Source organism: Aquarana catesbeiana, linkage group LG06 (genome assembly GCF_042186555.1).
Source record: "Aquarana catesbeiana isolate 2022-GZ linkage group LG06, ASM4218655v1, whole genome shotgun sequence".
Taxonomy (NCBI): Eukaryota; Metazoa; Chordata; class Amphibia; order Anura; family Ranidae; genus Aquarana; species Aquarana catesbeiana.
In genome coordinates, this window is record NC_133329.1 from 83,184,728 (window position 1) to 83,205,545 (window position 20,818).

The 20,818-nt window shown below is 43.0% G+C and overlaps 1 protein-coding gene across 1 annotated transcript; it reads left to right on the forward strand.

Moving 5' to 3' along the window:
• Positions 1–878: 878 nt before the first annotated feature.
• Positions 879–18,969, forward strand: LOC141148684 (retinal cone rhodopsin-sensitive cGMP 3',5'-cyclic phosphodiesterase subunit gamma-like). The gene is made up of 3 exons (XM_073636327.1): positions 879–2,154; positions 4,779–4,819; positions 16,257–18,969. Exons 1-3 carry the CDS (start codon positions 2,012–2,014, stop codon positions 16,331–16,333), a joined length of 261 nt encoding a protein of 86 aa, XP_073492428.1. The 5' UTR covers positions 879–2,011; the 3' UTR covers positions 16,334–18,969.
• Positions 18,970–20,818: the final 1,849 nt, after the last annotated feature.

Genomic DNA, 20,818 nt, shown 5'->3' on the forward strand with positions numbered 1-20,818 from the left:
CATCACACCCTCCCCCAACAGTAGTGTGCTCTACCTCCGAAGTAATGCCCCCTTTCACATCATCCCCCCCCTCCCATCCCCATATTAGTGTCCCCTGCCCCCCTTTACCCTCCTACCTTAGACAGCGGGAGAGGGAGCTGCCAATGGTTACATTTTCATATTAACCAGCAGGTGATTGGTTGCTAGGACTGCCTAGTGTCCTAGCAACCAATCACCTACTGGTTAGTCTGGAAAGTTAACCTTTGCAGCTCCCGCTCCTGCCCTATCCAATGCTGTGCTGTGCCTTCCACACTCAGTTCATTACTATCCTGCCTCCCGCTCTCCACTCTGTCTTGAGAGTGACAGCGGTGGAGGCTGGGGGAAAGCTGCTAAAGCCGTGGGTCCGGATGGGACAGCGGCTCGGTTCAGACCTGGACTGCAGTCCGCCATTTAGTGATGCTTGGTATAAAATATTATTTATTGTAAACAGCCATTCTCAACCAGGGTTCCTGTATAAGTTTCTGGGGGTTCATTGAGCTGTGGTATGTTGGGCTCCTATTTGATAGTTCCTACAGAGTTCCAGGACCAAAGCCACTTGGCAAAGCCAGCAGCTTGACACCAAATATCTTTTTAGCTATCTGTATGGGTGGTATTCTTCCCAACACTGTCAAGTTTGCATTCTTCCCACTGATCACCAAGGTAAGAGGCATTTTTGCTATTGACCCCAAAAAATTGGTTTTAGTAATGGCTCTCTGAGACCTGAAAATAATTGTAGGGGTTCCACTGGGGTAAAAAAAAAAAGTTGAGCAAGACTGCTTTGAACTATTTTATTTCTTGAGTTTAAAATAATTGTATATTTACTGTATCTAGTGATACCCCGCAGGAGCCACTGGTAACTGGTTACCCCTATTTCTGCACAGCTCAGCAACACGCATTTTCCACTTGTCTCCAGACACAAGAATTCAGTCTCTGAGTTTGTTTATATTTAGGGATAACAACTTGGATAGGGTAAAGGGGTTATGGGATGCCCAACTTGACCAAAAACAATGTAAGGGGACAACTTCCTTCCTTCTTACAAAGTGGGGATTCTGGACTGTTTTCCTTCCTTAACACCCTCAGTCCTTAAGGATCAGTAGCAAAAAGTCCCTTGAAGACTAACAGCTCTTATTCCCCTTTTAGAAACATAGCACAACACGTTGCAAACTGCATACAAGAGTGTCTCTAACTCCACTGCCTGCAGGTACTAAAAGCCCTCCTGGCTGCTTGTCTACCAACCCACCTTTAGGATCTTCCTAAACCAGCCCAAGCCCCAGCCTGGAGGCAGAGCCCCCCCCCCAGACCCAGGGGTTCCCTCCCAGGCCACTGACAGCCTCCTCATCTTCCACCCGACTCCCCTGCTGGCCAGGCTATGTCATATTTAAGGGCTGATCCACCCACCCTGCCAGGTCATCCTGCCTGGGGATTGATCAGACTCCCTTAAGCATGCAGATCAGGTCTTCCTGGCCTCCGCCCACTAACTTCCAGAAGCTTCTCCAAGCTTCCAGATCCAGGGGGAGGTACCAGGGACCTGCCTCTGTAGAGCCATCCAGCCTGACCTACAGTAACCCAACCGAATTGCCGACTCACTTAGTTTACCATGAGTCATAACATAATTTTGCCTACACTTGCACTAGTAGCACACTAGAGGGTGCTACATGCATATAATATTGTACAGTCCTTCTAGAAACTTTGATGTTTACAGAGGTGATTTTCCCTTTACAGGATTAAAACACCCTCAGATAAGCCAGAGGACGATGAAAACCATAAGGTGGAGTCAGCCATATCCATTACAGATATCATCAATCAGGCACACCAGACACCATCGCGATCCATTCTGGAAAAGGATAACATTGGAGGCAGCACAGAGGACAGGGGTGATGATGAAGGGGTGAAAGCTGATGCCAACGCAGAAGAGGTCAACGAAGGTGACAAGGCAGGAGAGGAGAATGCCGAAGAGGAGAATGCTTCAGGAGGAGCTGGGCCAAACGACTCAATGGACGTCAATGAGCTGACGACAGCGTTGGACATCCCAGAAGCGAAAGGCAAAGCAGGGCCAACTCCCAGGAAAGCTCCAAGATTTAAACAGAGGAAGTCCAAAGAGTTTAAAAGCAAACCTCCAAAAAGGGGAGTTTTAGGGTAAGAAAAGAAGTGTATGCTTCAAGGTGTTTTTTTTTTAAGGAAACACATGGAAGTATTTTAAGGTATGCATTTTTTCATAGTGTTTTGTATGTTTTTTTGTTTTGTGTGTCTGTACATTAGTTACATAGCTTTAAATTGAACCTGTGGATTGCCTACACTTATCAATTATACTAATTACATACATGCCAACTATTTCAGATTTACTAGGGCAGTCCTGCACAGTCACTCAAAAAGACATTAATTTCATGAATCTGGGATGAGAATAGGTAGTCTTGCTTATTTAGGGGTGGGGTATGGTGGGACCATCCCATAAATGGGGCGTGATGGGTGGGTCCCTTAGAGGGAGGATTTGGGTGGGTCCAAATCTGACGTGATTTGGGTTTGCCGACCTGGAAAGTGGGTGGAACAAATGTGGAGGGTGGGCCGGGCTCAGGACAGGAAATAAAGGAAAATCTCTCCACTGAGGCCTATACATCAACCAGGTCCTAAACCTTCCCTACTCTATTCACTTGCTGATCAGGCCTTTTCTGGCACTTTTGTTTACAAGTTCAAAACAGTATTTTTTGCTATTATCCAAACATATGCTACAGACAAGCTATAACATTAGCAGCGCTTAAAAAGTTTCCGCCATGAGCAGACAAAACGTTTGTTCAGTTGTCCAAAATCAATAAAATTCAGATATATTGGGATCGTTCATGTATGGTGTATTTTCCAAATTAGAATCCTGTCACCGCACCGCGTGCACGATCTCCCCTACGGTCACAAACTCACCAGATAAATCCAGAACTTGCACCTGTAATGATCAGTGTCTTTAAACCTGGGACTGCTTCAGTCAATCTAGATTTTTTTCTCATAATAAAAACAGATGCATGCACATAGCGTAATTCTGTCATGAAATTTATTATAAACAACCCCCCCTTACAAATGCACACTTACAATGTATATAAATTAAAAGCGCATATTCAATTTCACAATCCTGTCTATAAGTCGCTTGTCTCTCTCTCACCACTCCTCGGAATTTCACAGAGCGCGGTGTACCCGGGTTGAGAAGACCGCTGACAGACAGTCCAGACAGTCTAGGTAACTGTGTGGTCACACTGACGCGTTTCGTCATCACTTCATCAGTATATTTTTTGCTAGAAAACTTAGACCCCCCACACACAATTATATATATTTTTAGCAGAGAACCTAGAGAATAAAATGGCAATTGTTGCAATATATTTGTGCAGCGGTTTTTCAAATGCAATTTTTCTTTGGGAAAAAATACACTTTTTTTGAATGTTAATGCGAAAAAAACACAATACATAACCCAACTTGTCACACTTTAAAATTGAGTGCGCTCGTGGAATGGCGGCAAACTTCAATACTTAAAAATCTCCATAGGCGACACTTTAAATTTTTTTACAGATTACCTGTTTAGAGTTACAGAGGAGGCCTAGTGCTAGAATTATTTTTCTCACTCTAATGTTCATCGCAATACCTCAAATGCGTGGTGAAAACACAGTTTACACATGCGTGTGTGACTTACGTATGCATTCCTTCTGCACTGTCTCTAATTTTTTTTTGATCACTTTTATTCCTACTACCAGGAATGTAAACATCCCTTGTAATAGAAATAAGGGATGACATGTCCTCCTTATGGAGAGATCTGGGGTCAATAAGAATCTCTCCTCTACCTTTTAAAAGCAAAAAATAAATTAAAAAATGATCTTTTGCTTTAACCTCTTTGCGCCGAGCGCACGCAAATATGCGGCCTCTCGACTGCTGTGCCTTGTCGGTCACATGACCATAAGCCCCGCCTCCCAGCATTCTAAGCCCCTTAAAGGGCCAGCAGGCGCTGGCTCTAGGAGTTAAAAAATTGGTTTACCTTGGCTCTAGACTAGAAGTGACGTCATGGCGTCGATCCGGTCCTCCAAGACCGAGGTGATCAGAGACGACCTGGTCTCTGGTAACCTCTATGGCTAGTCACGCGACACTTTGGATCGTTTCGCAGGCACGCCAATAAAATCAGTAAGTCAGAGAAACACCAGTGAGCGGCGGTAGGGGGGTGGCCCGGGGTTTAGACGACCCCTTTCCGCTGCTTCTGAAAGCGATCTAGCAGTCAGCAAGTGGCTATACAAAACAGTCATACACATTTTGCCTGTTGACAGGTGCAGATTAAAAAATTTTGGCCGGAGTCTAACCTAACACTTTTCATTAATTAAAAAAAACTATTGCGGTAACTGCTTAGGGCCCATTTGGCAGTGTTATCATTTTTCCCCTAGCTCCGTCACTGTCACTTTTGTTGCATAAGACATTAAAAAAAAAAAAAAAAAAATCAGTAAAGTTTAATTGGTTAGCAATGTGGGTTTGATTTACCATTGTTATGACTTTCCACCCTCAATATAAAAAAAAAAAAAAACATAGATATTGACCACTAGTGTGTGTATGTGTGTGAGACTGTAGTAGGGACAGCAGAGTGTAAGCTCCTCAGGGGCGGGGCCTATATGCTAATTATTCATGTACAACAAACAGAGGATTAGGTGGTGCAATATAAATGGATAAAATAATTATCAGATGTATTTCATAAAATGTTTTTTTAATTTTTATTACTCACACTGGTTTCTGTTTTATTAAACTAGTTTTGGAGATGAAATTCCAGGGATGGATGGACTAGGAACAGGTGAGATATGCAAAATCTGTACTTTAAAATGTAAAGGGAGGCTGTGATGTAAAGGGGACTGTACTATAAAGTATTGGGACGCCTGTCTTTACATGCACATGAGATTTAATGGCATCCCAGTCTTAGTCCATAGGGTTCAATATTGAGTTGGCCCGCTCTTTGCAGATATAACAGCTTCAACTCTTCTGGGAAGGCTGTCCACAAGGTTTAGGAGTGTGTCTATGGGAATGTTTGACCATTCTTCCAGAAGCGCATTTGTGAGGTCAGGCACTGATGTTGGACAAGAAGGTCTGGCTCACAGCCTTCGCTCTAATTTATCCCAAAGGTTTTCTATCGGGTTGAGATCAGGACAGTCAAGTTCCTCCACCCCAAACTCACTCATCCATGTCTTTATGGACCTTGCTTTGTGCACTGGTCCAAATCATTTGGTGGAGGGGGGATTATGGAGTGGGGGGTTATTTTTCAGGGGTTGGGCTTGGCCCCTTAGTTCCAGGGAAGGAAACGCTTAAGGTGTCTTCATGCCAAGACATTTTGGACAATTTCATGCTCCCAACTTTGTGTGAACAGTTTGGGGATGGCCCCTTCCTGTTCCAACATGACTGCACACCAGTGCACAAAGCAAGGTCCATAAAGACACGGATGAGCGAGTTTGGGGTGGAGGAACTTGACTGGCCTGCACAGAGTGCTCAACCTAATAGAACATCTTTGGGATAAATTAGAGTGGAGACTGCGAGTCAGGCCTTCTCATCCAACATCAGTGCCTGACCTTACAGATACTCTTCTGGAAAAATGGTCAAACATTCCCATAGACACACTCCTAAACCTTGTGGACAGCCTTCCCAGAAGAGTTGAAGCTGTTATAGCTGCAAAGGGTGGATCAACTCAATATTGAACCCTACGGACTAAGACTGGGATGCCATTAAAGTTCATGTACGTGTAAAGGCAGGTGTCCCAATACTTCTGTTAATATAGTGTATCTTTCCTATACACTCCTGGTATTGTATCGACGCTCGTCGTCAGATGACATCACCTGTAGACATTTGGCCTGTCACAGCCGCCATCACAAAACTTTTCATACCCCAACAGAAGAATTTGGTAAACTTGACAGCGGTGAGGTTTTTTATCTCCTATATCCATTGTTGTATTCTTTGCTGATAAAATGCGCAGCGAGTAAGAGGATTTTTGTTAAAAATAAGCTCCTTATCCCTCCCATGCATCTCCCCATAGACAAGAAAATAAGGATTAGTGCCATCGGAACATGATGACGAGAGAGCATAATCCCGATTTACTTACCTAATAAAATTAAATGTGTATTAACCTCTCACTGCCCGGGCGTTTTGCAAGATGAATCAGCTCGCCGGCAAACCTCCCCAGATATTTATATGAGAAAGAAGGACACCGCTTAGCATAAAGTATGTAGGCAAACGATCGCTCGCCACACACCAACTTACATAGAAAATTAAGAATTAATAATCAGGAAATGATTGGTTGAACCCAAGTGTATTTTTTTCCACCAATACTTTTCCTTTACACCGGCTTTTCAAAACAACAAATATAACAATTTAGAGGTTAAAGCAGGGTTTCTCATCCAGGGTTCTGTGGAACTCTAGGGTTCCTCCAGAAGTTGCTAGAGGGTTCCATGAGCAATTTCTGCCTCTTAGATACACTATATTGTCAAAAGTTTTGGGACACCTGCCTTTCCACGCACATGAACTTCAGTGGCATCCCAGTCTTAGTCTGTAGGGTTCAATATTGAGTTGCCCCACCCTTTGCAGCTATAACAGCTTCAACTCTTCTGGGAAGGCTGTCCACAAGGTTTAGGAGTGTGTCTATGGGAATGTTTGACCATTCTTCCAGAAGTGCATTTGTGAGGTAAGGGAAACTGATGTTGGAAGAGAAGGCTTGGCTCGCAGTCTCCACTCTAATTCATCCCAAAGGTGTACGATTGAATAAAGGTCAGGACTCTGTGCAGGCCAGTGAAATTCCTCCACTCCAAACTCGCTTCTCCATATCTTTATGGACCTTGCTTTGTGCACTGGTCCAAATCATTTGGTGTAGGGGGGATTATGGTGTGGGGTTGTTTTTCAGGGGACCTTGAACCTTTAGTGCACTATGGACTTTGCTTTGTGCACTGGTGGGCAGTCATGTTGGAACACGAAGGGGTCATCCCCAAACTGTTCCCACAAAGTTGGGACCATGAAATTGTCCAATATGTCTTGGTATGCTGATGCCTTAAGAGTTCCCTTCACTGGAACTAAGGGGCCAACCCAACCCCTGAAAAACAACCCCACACCATAATCCCCCCTCCACCAAATGATTTGGACCAGTGCACAAAGCCAGGTCCATAAGGACATGGATGAGCGGGTTTGGGGTGGAGGAACTTGACTGGCCTGTCTTGACCTCAACCCGATAGAACACCTTTGGGAGGAATTAGAGTGGAGACTGCAAGCCGGGCCTTCTCGTCCAACATCAGTACCTGACAAATGCTCTTTTGGAAGAATGGTCAAACATTCCCATAGACACACTCTTAAACCTTGTGGACAGCCTTCCCAGAAGAGTTGAAGTGCGTGTAAAGGCAGGTGTCCCAATATTATTGACAATATAGTGTAAGTTTCCATTGACTCCAATGATCTTTTTATCTGTAATTCTTCCCAATGACCACCAATGTAAGGAGCATTCTTCCCACTGACCATCACACTAATGTATCATGAGTTGTAGATATAGTCATTTATAGCAGGGGTTCCCCGAGACCGGAAAGTTCTTTGAAGAGTTCTTTCTCTGTATTGCAGTGTCCAGGTTCCTATACCTCTTCTTTGACGAGAATTTATTAGTTCCACAAAACGACCAAACTGAATATCAAGATTCACCCCTTCTATAGATTTCAATAAGGTTTGGGGAAAAATTCTGATTTTCCGAATATTGTAGTTCTTTCCCTCAAGTGGCCACAAATCAAACCTGGACAGATTCATACATCCCTACTAAAGAGCATGCCAAGGTACAAAGCTAGAGCAATACATCTTAGTATGAGGATGACAGCCAACAGCTTTATTTTATAGGACGAGGCTGACACCTAGTGGTGGATTTGGTTAATGCAATAATAACATAAAAACGACACAAAAGCAGCAAAGTATATTATCTGCATTTATTAAAGTGGTTGTAAACCTTAGGACAAAAAAAAAAAACCCATGCAAGACAAAGGCATAATGAGCTAGTATGCATAGCATACTAGCTCATTATGAATTACTTACCTGAGATCGAAGCCCCTGCAGCCGTCCTCATACTTCGCTCCCAGAGTTACTTCCTGGTATCGTGGGCTCCGGCGCTATGATTGGCCGGAGCCGTGATGATGTCACTCCTGCGCGCTGTAACGGCACACTCACTGAAGAAACGGCACAAACGCATGTGCGCATGATGTCGGAACATGCAAATACAGGGGATATCTCCTAAACCGGGGTATTTACAGGTAAGCCTTATTATAGGCTTACCTGTAGCAAAAAGTGTGTTGTATGGGCTTACAACCACTTTAAGATACAATTGTAAGTAATTACTGCAAGGGCTTGCTCACATAAGCGGCAGGGACTGCTGCTCCTCTGAAAAGTGATCCACGCTTGAATCGCTTTTTTAGAGGTAATTGACAGGCATTGAGGAGGCAATATGTTGCCTCTTTACAGCCTGATTTAACACTATAACTATCGTACCACTGCATCCCAATCGCGGTGCAGCTTCAGCTATAGTGAATGCAGGGTCCTGGGTTTAGCAACAGCAGCACTGCCCACCAAACGTGAGATGCTGTTTAAGTTTTATTGAGGCCACGGAGCACAGCATTGCGGCTGCAACATGTGCACAGCTGTGTGTGTGATAGCATTAAAGTTTTACTAAACCCACAACAGTAGAATCAGTCTGTATATGCAGTAAAGCATGCTTGGTATACTCAATGTGGAACCTAATAGGTTAATCCTCCTCATTGTGTAAAAAGGTTGTTTGATCCTATCTTCTCTGATCCTCCCCTTCTTCCACAGTCCCCAATCCATCTCCTGATAGAACAGGAGCCTTGGGGGCAAACTGCACATGCTCAGTTTGGTGTGTATTGCTAGAAAGTTTTTTTTTTTTTTTGGGAGGGTGCGTGTGATCAGCCCTGTCCAGACAAAGGACAATCAGGGGAGAATGAAAACTGCAACTCAACCTCCTGGTTAAAGCAGGTGGTGATTAGGCAATACAACTCCTCCTCACTGCCTGTTATACTTTCTGCTATAAAACATATCTAATAAAAAAAAATTAAATCTACTTTCTTCATGAATTTAGGCAAAAATATATTCTGTTATATGTCTTTGTTTAAAAAAAAATCCTAATAAGTGTATATTAATTGGTTTGCGTGAAAGTTATAGCATCTGTAAACTATGAGAGATATATACTGGAATTTGTATTAATTTTTTTCTATACTAGTAATGGTGGCAATCTGCGACTTACAGTGGGACTGCGATAGCGCAGCGGACAATCTGACACTAACCGATGCTTTGTGGGAACTGACTGCCACTGACTTCACCAGTGACACTAATACAGTGATTAGTGATAACACTATACACTGTCACTTTAATGACACTGACTGGGAAGGGGTTAACATGTAGGGTCAATCAAGGGGTTAATTGTGTGCCTAACAACGTGTAATGTGTGTAATATGTGCTGCTTTTAACCACTTAAGCCCCGGACCATTTCGCTGGCCAAAGACCAGAGCATTTTTTGTGATTCGGCACTGCGTCGCTTTAACTGACAATTGCGCGGTCGTGCGACGTGGCTCCCAAACAAAATTGACGTCCTTTTTTTCCCCACAAATAGAGCTTTCTTTTGGTGGTATTTGATCACCTCTGCACATTTTATTTTTTGAACTATAAACAAAAATAGAGCGACAATTTTGAAAAAAATGCATTATTTTTTACTTTTTGCTATAATAACCCTTTCATGACTAAACCTATTTTTGAAATTTGGTGTTTACAAGTTAAAATCCATATTTTTTGCTAGAAAATTACTTAGAACCCCCAAACATTATATATATATTTTTTTAGCAGAGAATCTAGAGAATAAAATGGAGATTGTTGCAATATTTTATATCACACGGTATTTGTGCAGCGGTGTTTTAAACGCAAATTTTTGGAAAAGGGACACTTCCACGAATTTTAAAAAATCCAAACAGTAAAGTTACCAATATTTTTTTGTATAATGTGAAAGATGATGTTACGCCGAGTAAATAGATACCAAACATGTCAGGCTTTATAATTGCACGCACTCGTGGAATGGCGACAAACTATGGTAGCTATGAATTTCCATAGGCGACGCTTTATATTTTTTTTTACGGTTACCAGGTTAGAGTTACAGAGGAGGTCTAGGGCTAGAATTATTGCTCTCACTCTGACGATCGCGGCGATACCTCACATGTGTTATTTGAACACCGTTTACATATGCGTGCGCGACTTCCGTATGCGTTTTCTTCGCTGCGCGAGCTCGCGGGGACAGGGGGCGCTTTAAAAATTATTTTTTTTTATACTTATTTTATTTATTTTTATACTTAAAAATTGTGTTTAAAAAAAAAAAAAAGTTTTTTTTTTACTTTTATTGCTGTCACAAGGAATGTAAACATCCCTTGTGACAGTAATAGGTGGTGACAGGTACTCTTTATGGAGGGATGGGGGGTCTAAAAGACCCCCCATCCCTCCTTTACACTTCAAAGTATTCAGATTGCCGAAAACGGCGATTCTGAATACTGTGTATTTTTTTAAATTCCGTGCCATTGGCAGCCGAGTAAACGGGAAGTGACGTCATGACGTCGCTTCCACGTTTACATTGAGAAGGCTGGAACGAAGCCGCCCACAGCTTCGTTCCAGCCCGCCCCCAGACGCCGGAGGCAGACGATTGGACACCGGGCCTCCCGATCGCACGGGAGGCCCGGTAAGAGCGGCGGGAGGCGGCGGGAGGGGGGATGTCCCCTCCCGCTCCTCTGGTATAACAGCCGAGCGGCTTTTAGCCGCATCGGTTGTTATATATGGGCAGCCGATGGCCCGCTCTAAACAACGGTACCGGGATGATGCCTGCAGCTGCGGGCATCATCCCGGTATAACCCCCGAAAGCCGAGTACGCAGATGTGCGTACGGTCGGCGGGAAGGGGATAAATATCCCCAAAAATATATAAAAAAACATTTTTTTTCCTCAGTTTAGGCCGATACGTATTCTTCTACATATTTTTGTTAAAAAAAAAATCACAATAAAGTGTTTATTGATTGGTTTGCGCAAAAGTTATAGCGTCTACAAAATAGGGGATAGTTTTATGGCATTTTTATTATTAATTTTTTTAATTAGTAATGGTGGCGATCTGCGATTTTTATCATGACTGGGACATTATGGCGGACACATCGGACAATTTTGACACATTTTTGGGACCATTGTCATTTTTACAGCGATCAGTGCCATAAATTTGCATTGATTACTGTAAAAATGACACTGGCAGTGAAGGGGTTAACCACTAGGTGGTGATGTAGGGGTTAAGTGTGTCCTAGGGGAGTGATTCTAACTGTGGGGGGGGGGGGGAGGGCTATGTGTGACATGACACTGATTGCCGCTCCCGATTACAGGGAGCTGTTATCAGTGTCCTGTCACTAGGCAGAATGGGGAGATGCTTGTTTACATTAGCATCTCCCCGTTCTTCCTCTCCGTGAGACGATTGCGGGTATCCCCGCGAACATCGAGTCTGTGGGGGACCCGCGATCCTACTCACGGAGATCGTGGCAGGAGCGCGCTCGTGGTGCCGGCGACGCGCACGCGATGGCACGGCAACAAATTCGAAGGGACGTACAGGTATATATATGTACGTATATATACGTATATATGTACATGCGGCGGACGGCAAGTGGTTAATCACAGATCAATTAGTTTCTTTTTCCTGCTATGAATCATTGGCCAGGATCTGCTGATAGACTTCTGCTGTGTCAAATCACAGGGGAGTAGACGGGCGGGGAGAGAGAAAATCCACCATTCTGCATATGGAATACTGGGAAGCTGATCTGTACACAAATCTGAAAGTCAATTATTTTTTAATTGAAAGATTCTAACAATTCAGAATGTGCTTGCTGAAAATAGATAAGAGTTTTCCTTTTTAAAGCAATCCCTGTAGGGGAGCAGATTAAATAAAGGCAAATATTATTTTTGTTTTATTGGTGATAGTTTGAGTAATCAGCAACGGAAGGCAGCAAGATTTTTTTTTTTTACATTTTTTTAAATTGCGTAATACAATGTAGTACTGTCCGTGCAATTTTTTGGATTTGCGCTAGTAGTAGTTGGTCGCATTCAGCTGGACTTGTTCTGTAATGTTAAAGATGTTTCATGATTCAAGCCACTTCCTCAGTTCTGATGAGTGCCAGGAACATACCCCAACTTTACCCACTCCCCACCGCCGTCACCTTCTAGTACAGCAGGGGTTAATACAACTGAGGATCTGTCACAGGTTCCCATCAGGAGGGCCGGACCATGTCCACCCTTTCCACCCATCTGCTCCATTCATATAAGCCATAATACAGCTTCGATGAATGAAACAGAATCTATGAATGGAGGACGGGGATCCTTTTTTCATTCAAAGAAGCTAGACCTCCTTGTCTTTCTCAACCTTTTTCAGAAATCAAAGGATGTGATCTGGAAGACACAAACAATGATGAAGCTTTAAAGCATCGGTCTCCAAACTGCCATCAGGGGGCCAGATATGGCCCTTTACTCGCTTTTATCCAGCCCTTGGGGCACTATTTCTTCCACTAATACAAGCAATGGGGCATAACCCCACCCCTCAAGAGCAATGAAGAGACACAATTCCAGTGACACCAACAATGGGGCACAATTCCTCTCAATTACACCAACAATTGGACTCAATGACACCAATGAAGCGGCAAACTTCCTACAATCACACCAACAACTGGACCCAATGACACCAACGATGGGGCAAAATTCCTCCCAATGACGCCAAAAATTGGGCCTAATGACACCAACAATGGGGCACAATTCCTTCCAATTACACCAACAATGGGGCACAATTCCTTCCAATTACACCAACAATTGGACTCAATGACACCAATGATGGGGCAAAATTCCTCCCAATCACACCAATGAAAGGGCAAACTTCCTACAATGACACCAACAACTGGACCCAATGACACCAACGATGGGTCAAAATTCCTCCCAATGACGCCAACAATTGGGCCCATTGACGCCAACAATTGGGTCCAATGACGCCAACAATGGGGCACAATTCCTCCCAATGGCACCAATGAAGGGGCACAATTCCTCCCAATGACACCCACAATTGTGCCCAATGACACCAACGATGGGGCATAATTCCTCCTCCCACTGACACCAACAATGGGGCATTGTTTTTCCCCACTGACATTGGGACCTTTTTTTTACTCCCGATGACCACAGTCCGGCCCCCTTAAAGCCTAAAGCATAGTAAACTGGCCTTTTGTTTAGAAAGTTTGAAGCCCCCTTCCTTAAAGGATAAGTTCGCCTTTAGGAAAATGCTACATGTTCCACCCCCCCCCCCCTGCAGACGCTCCCCGATCCCCCCCTTTCCTGTGACAGCAGGTCGTGGATCTTCTCCCCGTACCTGCTGTCACTATTTGAAAAGAGCGTCGCTGTGTGGGGCTCCACCCACACAGCTGCGTCATTAATTCATAGATCCCTGTGAATCAATGAACTACAAGTGCAGACAGCCTTTGTGGCTGACGGCCTGTAATTCTCAATGAACTACCAAGGTGCTGTTGAGCACTAGAGTGCCTACAACAAAATAACAGTAAATACAACTTTTATTTACCTGCAAAAAAAATGTGCACTTATATTTTGTTTTTACAAAAGTGAACTTATCCTTTAAAGGGGGCACCTTGATTTGAACCGCTTCATCTGCAGTAAAATACTCTACCACTGAGCTATACCCTCATGTTCTGCACTGTTTTTTCTTTTTTTTTTCTTGTTGATAACTCCCTGAAAAGATGCTTACAGGCCATTGTTTGAATATCAAAGAATATGACCTGGTAGTCTCAAACAATGATGACGCTTTCCAGGGGGCACCTGAATTTCAGCTGCAGTCCAAATGCTATAGCCCACGTTTCCCAAGTATTTATTTATTTTTTTACTTTTTTTTTTTATTTCTCTTTGATAACAAATATAGATGGAGAACTAGAAAAACTCAGCAATACACCCAGACAGAGGCTTGTAAATCAAAAAGACCCAACACCCAAACACAAGCAAAGTAACTTTGCTTTCTTCACTACTTTGTACTACATATACAAAGACCTGGACACTGGGGAGACCGAACAATCTCTCAACAAAATGAATGTCCCAACATAAGAGGGCAAATTCTATAGGTAGAGAGACTCGGCAGTTTTTCTACACATTAACCACGTCAGCCCAGGAAGGATTTACCCCCTTCCTGACCAGAGCATTTTTTTTGCGATACGGCACTGTGTCGCTTTAGCTGACAATTGCGCGGTCGTGCGACGTTGCACCCAAACAAAATTGACGTCCTTTTTTTTCCCACAAATAGAGCTTTCTTTCGGTGGGATTTGATCACCTCTGCGGTTTTTATTTTTTGCACTATAAACAAAAAAAGAGCCACAATTTTGAAAAAAAAAAAGCAATATTTTTTTACTTTTTGCTATAATAAGTATCCCCAAAAAATATATAAAAAAACAAATTTCTTCCACAGTTTAGGCCGATATGTATTCTTCTACATATTTTAGGTAAAAAAAAAATCGTAATAAGTGTATATTGATTTGTTTGCGCAAAAATAACGTCTACAAAATAGGGGATATATTTATGGCATTTTTATTATTAATTCTTTTTTTTATTAGTAATGGCGGCGATCTGCGATTTTTATGGTGACTGCAAAATTATGGCGGACACTTTTGACACTATTTTGGGACCATTGTCATTTATACAGCGATCAGTGCTATAAAAATGCACCGATTACTGTGCAAATGACACTGGCAGGGAAGGGGTTGAACACTAGGGAGCAATCAAGGGGTTAAGTGTGTCCTAGGGAGGGATTCTAACTGTGGGGGGGGATTGTGTCACTAGAACATGACAGAGATCACTACTCCTGATGACAGGGAGCAGTAGATCTCTGTCATGTTACTAGACAGAACAGGGAAATGCCTTGTTTACATAGGCATCTCTCCAGTCTGCCGCTCCGTGACACGATCGCGGACCCGCGGGCACGGTCACCCGCGCACCCACAATGCCGCGACTTAAAGGAGATGTACCTGTACGCCCATTTGCCCAGCCGTGCCATTGTGCCGACGTATATCTTCGTGCGCTGGTCGGCATGTGGTTAAACGTGTTACATTAGTTTATTTTACTCACTGTAACAAAGGCAGCCTGCTGGCTTCAGCTGTCACTGCACCTCTCTTTGTGCAAAGCACAGTGACAGCTGCATCCATGCAGGTTTGTTTGTAAACAAACCTCATGCAACCACCATAAGAACCCACTCTGATTGGTTTCTGGAATCCGGAGCTGTCCTTGACAAGTCTGGTTTATAAAACTAGAATTGAGCACAACTGCATGGTCCTATTTCTAAACTGGAATGTAGATTAAAGTTGACTCCGCATTGTGCATCATGAGAACATTACTCTACAGCCTTTCTCAACCTTTTCAATGCAGAGGAACCCTTGAAATACCGGTAACTTTCCAGTCTCAGGGAACCATGGTAAAAATTACTATATCTACAGCTCATGATACATTAGTGTGATGGTCAGTGGGAAGAATGCTCCTTACACTTGTGGTCATTGGGAGGAATTACCCCCCTACAGATATCTAAAAAAGATAAATGGTGTCAGTGGGAACTTAACTGAGAGGCAGAAATTGCTCATTGCTCAAGGAACCCCTAGCAACCTCTAGAGCAGGGGTCTCCAAACTTTTTAGGCGATGTGCCAGTTTACTATCCTTCAGGCTTTAGGGGGGCCAGACTGTGGCCAGTGGGAGTAGAAAATGCCCGGGGTCAGTGCCCCATCATTGGTTCTAATGGGAGGAATAGTGCCCCACTGTTGATATCAGTAGAAGAATAGTGCCTAATTGATCATGTTAGCAGGGGGATCAGTGCTCCATCATTGGTGGAATAGTGCCCCAAGGGCCAGATAAATGCAGGCAAAGGGCCACCTCTGGCCCCCGGGTCGCAGTTTGGAGACCACTGCTCTAGAAGAACCCCAGGGTTCCATGGAACCGTGGTTGAGAATCCCTGCTCTACAGACTTCAAGCAGAATGGACTTGAGTTAAGGTTTGTATGACAGCCAGGCAGATAGCATTTTAGAAGGAAATTGCTGGATCGATGCTTGTTTTTAATTAGTTAACCCGCTGAATCTCTAATTCATATTATGTTTAAATATTGATGGCTTTTTGTTTCATTATCTTGCAGATATCACGGTTATATGCCCTTGGGAGGCGTTCAGCCACCTGGAGTTGCATGAACTGTCCCAGTTCGGGATCATCTGAGATGAATTTGTCCAGTTCTTCTATTTTGTGCTAATTTTCTCTCTTGCAGTGTGTTACACTAACACAGGGGTCCCCAAAGTCTTCAGTATGAGGGCCACAGTGTATATTTTACAAATTCTTGTGGGTTGAAAAAAAACAGATTTAAAAATTAATGAATATGTTTTACCCGAATGTATTTGCAATCAGAATGATATGATTTAGAACAAGAGAGAGAGAACTTTAGTAAAAAAAAATCAGTGTCCCCTTATACTGTATCATGATCTCCTCAAAGCTTCCCCTTTACCCCACGGTTCCCTCCTACATCATGGACCCCATCAGAGCTTTCCCTTACATCATGGCCCCCCTCAGAGACCCTCCTTATATTTTGAACTCCATCACAGTCCCCACCTTATATCAGGGTCCCCATCAAAGTCCCCTCTTATATCATGGTTTCCACCAGGTTCCCATCATGGTCCCCTCTTACATCAATGTACAAATCAGAATCCCTCATGCCATGGCCCTCATCAGAGACCCCCCCTTTTATCATGATCTTCATTAGAGTCCCTACCTTATATTAGGGTCCCCATCAAAGACCCCCTTATATTGTGATCTCCATCAAGGTTCTCCTTTACACCATGGTTCCCATCAGAGTCCCCTCTTACATCAAGGTACACATCAGAATCCCCTCTCCCATCATGGCCCTCATCAGAGACCCCCCCCTTATATCACGATCTCAATTAGAGTCCCCCCTTATATCAGGATCTCCATCAAAGTCCTCTCTTATATCATGGTCTCCATCAAGGTTCCCCTTTACACCATGGTTCCCATTAGAATCCCCCCTTACATCATGGTCCCTATCAGAATCCCATCTTACATCAAAGTAGACATCAGAATCCCCTCTTACATCATGGCCCTCATCAGAGACCCCCTTTTTATCATGATCTCCATTAGAGCTCCCACTTTATATTGGGGTTCTCCTCAGAGTCCCCCCTTATACTAGTGTCTCCATCAGAATCCCCTCTTACATTAGTGTCCTCTGTTCTGAATCCTCAATCTGTGCACTAAGTCTAAGGAACAGCCACTGACCATAGTTGTGGGCTGAATAAAATCCAATAAAGTGTCAGATGTGGTCCACGGGCCATAGTTTGGAGACCCCTGTGCTACCATATTAAATACACCTGTCACATACTGAATATGTAAAAAGATGTTCTGTATTACTGTAGGTACCAGAAAGTATAGCCACTCACACCATTGTTAGCTTAAAATATGTCTGTACCACCCTATGGGGAGTTATGAAAATTTAGACTTTTTAGAAAGTCGATGTTTGGACATGCCTTGCACATTCCACGGTGCAGCCTGGGTTCAGCTGAGAAGTGCCCACATATTACTGTGGGACATTATGTATGATATTATAGTCTTCTTAGCCTACCACTGGCTGAGGGAGAAGCCTAATTAGAACTAATGAAAGATCACATGTCCCCATTTCACCCTTATTTCTATACATGCAGATCAGCAGCTGATAATGGGGTCCACATCCATACAAGGTTTCTATGTCTATATGCTGCTTTTCTTGCAACATGAATACCTGTTTTACCCACAATATGGCCGCCTGCAAAGGAAAACAATGGTGCTCTTTAAGTGTGCTTGCTTGGGAAAATTTTTAAGATTCAGTGCAAATAAGTTGTCCAAATCCCCAAAATTCCCAAAGTTGTCCAAATCCCCAAGAATTTGGCACGCAAGTCCTTTTCTTCTTGAAATTGTGTTGTAAATAGTACTACCTAAGTCAGCCATTCTCAACCAGGGTTCCATGAAACCCTAGGATTCCTTAAGGGTTGGCTAGGGTTTTCTTGAGCTGTGACCTCCCATCTGATGATGCCTGCATAGTTTCAGGACCAATGCCACTTGGCAGAGCCAGTGGCATGACTTCAAGGATGTCATTCTGGCCACCCTGTTAGGGGGGCATTCTTCATAGTATTACTTAAGTCAGCCATTCTAAACCATGGTTGCGTGGAACCCTAGGGTTCCTCAAAGGGTGGCTAGGGTTTCCTTGAGCTGTGACTTCCCATCTGATGATGCCTGCAAGGTTCCAGGTTCAATTCCACTTGACAGAACCAGTGGCATGACTTCAAAGGGTGTCATTCTGGCAACCCTTTAGGAGAGAATTTTTTATAGAAATACTTAAGTCAGCTTTTGTCAACCAGGGTTCTTTAAGCGGGGGCTGGGCATTCCCTGAGTGGTGATCTCCCATTTCATGGTACCTGTGTAGTTCCAGGTACAATGCCACTTAGTAGAGCCAGTGGCATGACTGCAAGGGTGTCATTCTGGCCACCCTATAATTGGGGCATTCTTCCCACTTACCACCACCAACATGAGGGGCAATTTCCCAATGACCACCGATGGACTGATCCTACCAGGGGTTCACTGGAGGCCTGAAAATGATTTCAAAGGCTTCCTTGGGGGTAAAAAGGTTAAGAATGGCTGACTCAAGTCCTAATCCTATAGGAATCACGGTCCTCAGATACGAGTACACACACACACACACAAATAAAGTATATGCATTTTTTTTCTTATCCCATTTTTACATTTACATACCATTTACAGATCAAATAAAGAGAATGTAGCAACTCTAATAAATAAAATATTTTTTTTTTTCTAGCTGAGTATGGGTATATTAGATTTTGAGTTTTAATAGAATCAATCTTATTTAAAGTGGAACTATCGAAAGAAAATTAGGTTAGTTTATTTTAAATAAAATATATTTAGCTGAGTATATCTATATCTATCTCAAATATTGCTTGTCTATGCTTCTCATGCCATTCTATACCTATTTTTGAATAATGGTGAACAAATATGATAAATCCACATATGAACCACATATATTTGTCAAAATAGCATTAAAGATATACTGTTCCATCTAATAAATATTTTTTTCTTAAGTTTTGTTTGTTTCCTTACACTTTTCTGATGTTTTAAGGTCAGTCCTGTGACTAACAGGCAGGTCCTCTACCTCTTCGGTCTTCCGGTGGCGGACGGTTTATGATGTAGAGTGACTGCAGTCATTCCTTAGTCCACAAGATGTCCTCAGTCTTTGCCCAGTGTCACTCAACCCAGAAGACGGAGGACATCTTGTGGTGAATCAGAGGTACTATGGACACAATTTCATAGTGCAGTTTTTTATACCACCACTCGCAGGAACATTTGAAAAAACAGACATGTTCTGAGACAAATTAGGGGCAGCCATTGCTGAACTCTTCTGAAAATGCCAGTTCTATGGCTGGCACAGTCATTCATTGGGTTCTTTCTGACAAGTGTGATCAGGAGATCCAATCAACTATTTCTAGCCCAGGCCAATTCTGATATTTCTCTTCTACATGCGAGAAAATTACTTAGAACCCTCAAACATTATATATTTTTTAAGTAGTGGCCCTAGAGAGAAAAATGGTAGGTGTTGCAATTTTTTTATGTCACACAGTATTTGTGCAGCGATTTTTCAAACGCAATTTGTTTTGGGAAAAAATACACTTTAAAGTATAACTAAAGGCAAAACTTTTTCCTGGTGCCTCCATGGCAGTATACCTGTGATAAGCTCCACCTAGGACACCTCCCCTTAGGACAGTGAACCTTCTAAAAAGAAAAGGTAAAGCCTTCAGTCTGGGTTCAGCCTCTCCCAGGTGCAGTCCTCATGCTTGGGCTGCTAAATATGCTAATAAGGTGGGGAGCCCCTTCTGTGGGTCTTTTGGGGCATCAGCTGTCTCCTAACTAGGAGCGTTTGAATTCTGCATTTCTAACTGGCTTTCGCTAACCCTCAGTCAGGCAGAGCAGCTACCTTTTTTCTATTTTATTTTTGGATTATCCCCCTCTTCTTCTTTTCTCTTTTTCCTTCTCTCTCCTTCTTTCCCCTCGATTTCCATTTTTGTTAGTTTTGGATTGACTGGAGATGGATTAGAAAACCTGTCAGTTCCTAATGCCGCCTGTGCCCTCATTAAGGAGATTATCCCTCTCTCTCTTTGTCCTGTTTACCATTATCATTGAAAGTAAAGAAAATCACAAATTTTGGGTTGTCCCCAGAAAAGTAATAGAGGGGAAATCTTTCAATGGGGACACTAGTTCTGGTGACCTGGGGGTCCCCATGAGATTCCCTTAATTTGCCGGAATTTCCTCCCACTTCCTGTTTTGGCTATGGAACAGCAAGTGAAGGTAAATCTCCCAAATGGGACAAAGACAGCAAAAAAAAAAACATTACAGGGGTTATAAAAAAAAAAAAAAAAAAAAGTTTTGCCCATAGTTCTACTTTAATGAATTTTAATGCAAAAAAAAAAAAAACCCCACTATATAACCTCCCCCCTTTTTTTTTTTGTAAAAATATAAAAGATGATGTTATGGTGAGCAAATAGATACCCAACATGTCACTCTTTAAAACTGTGCATGCTTGTGGAATGGTGACAAACTCTGACACTTAATCTCCATAGGAGACGCTTTAAACATTTTTACAGGTTTTGTTTTACC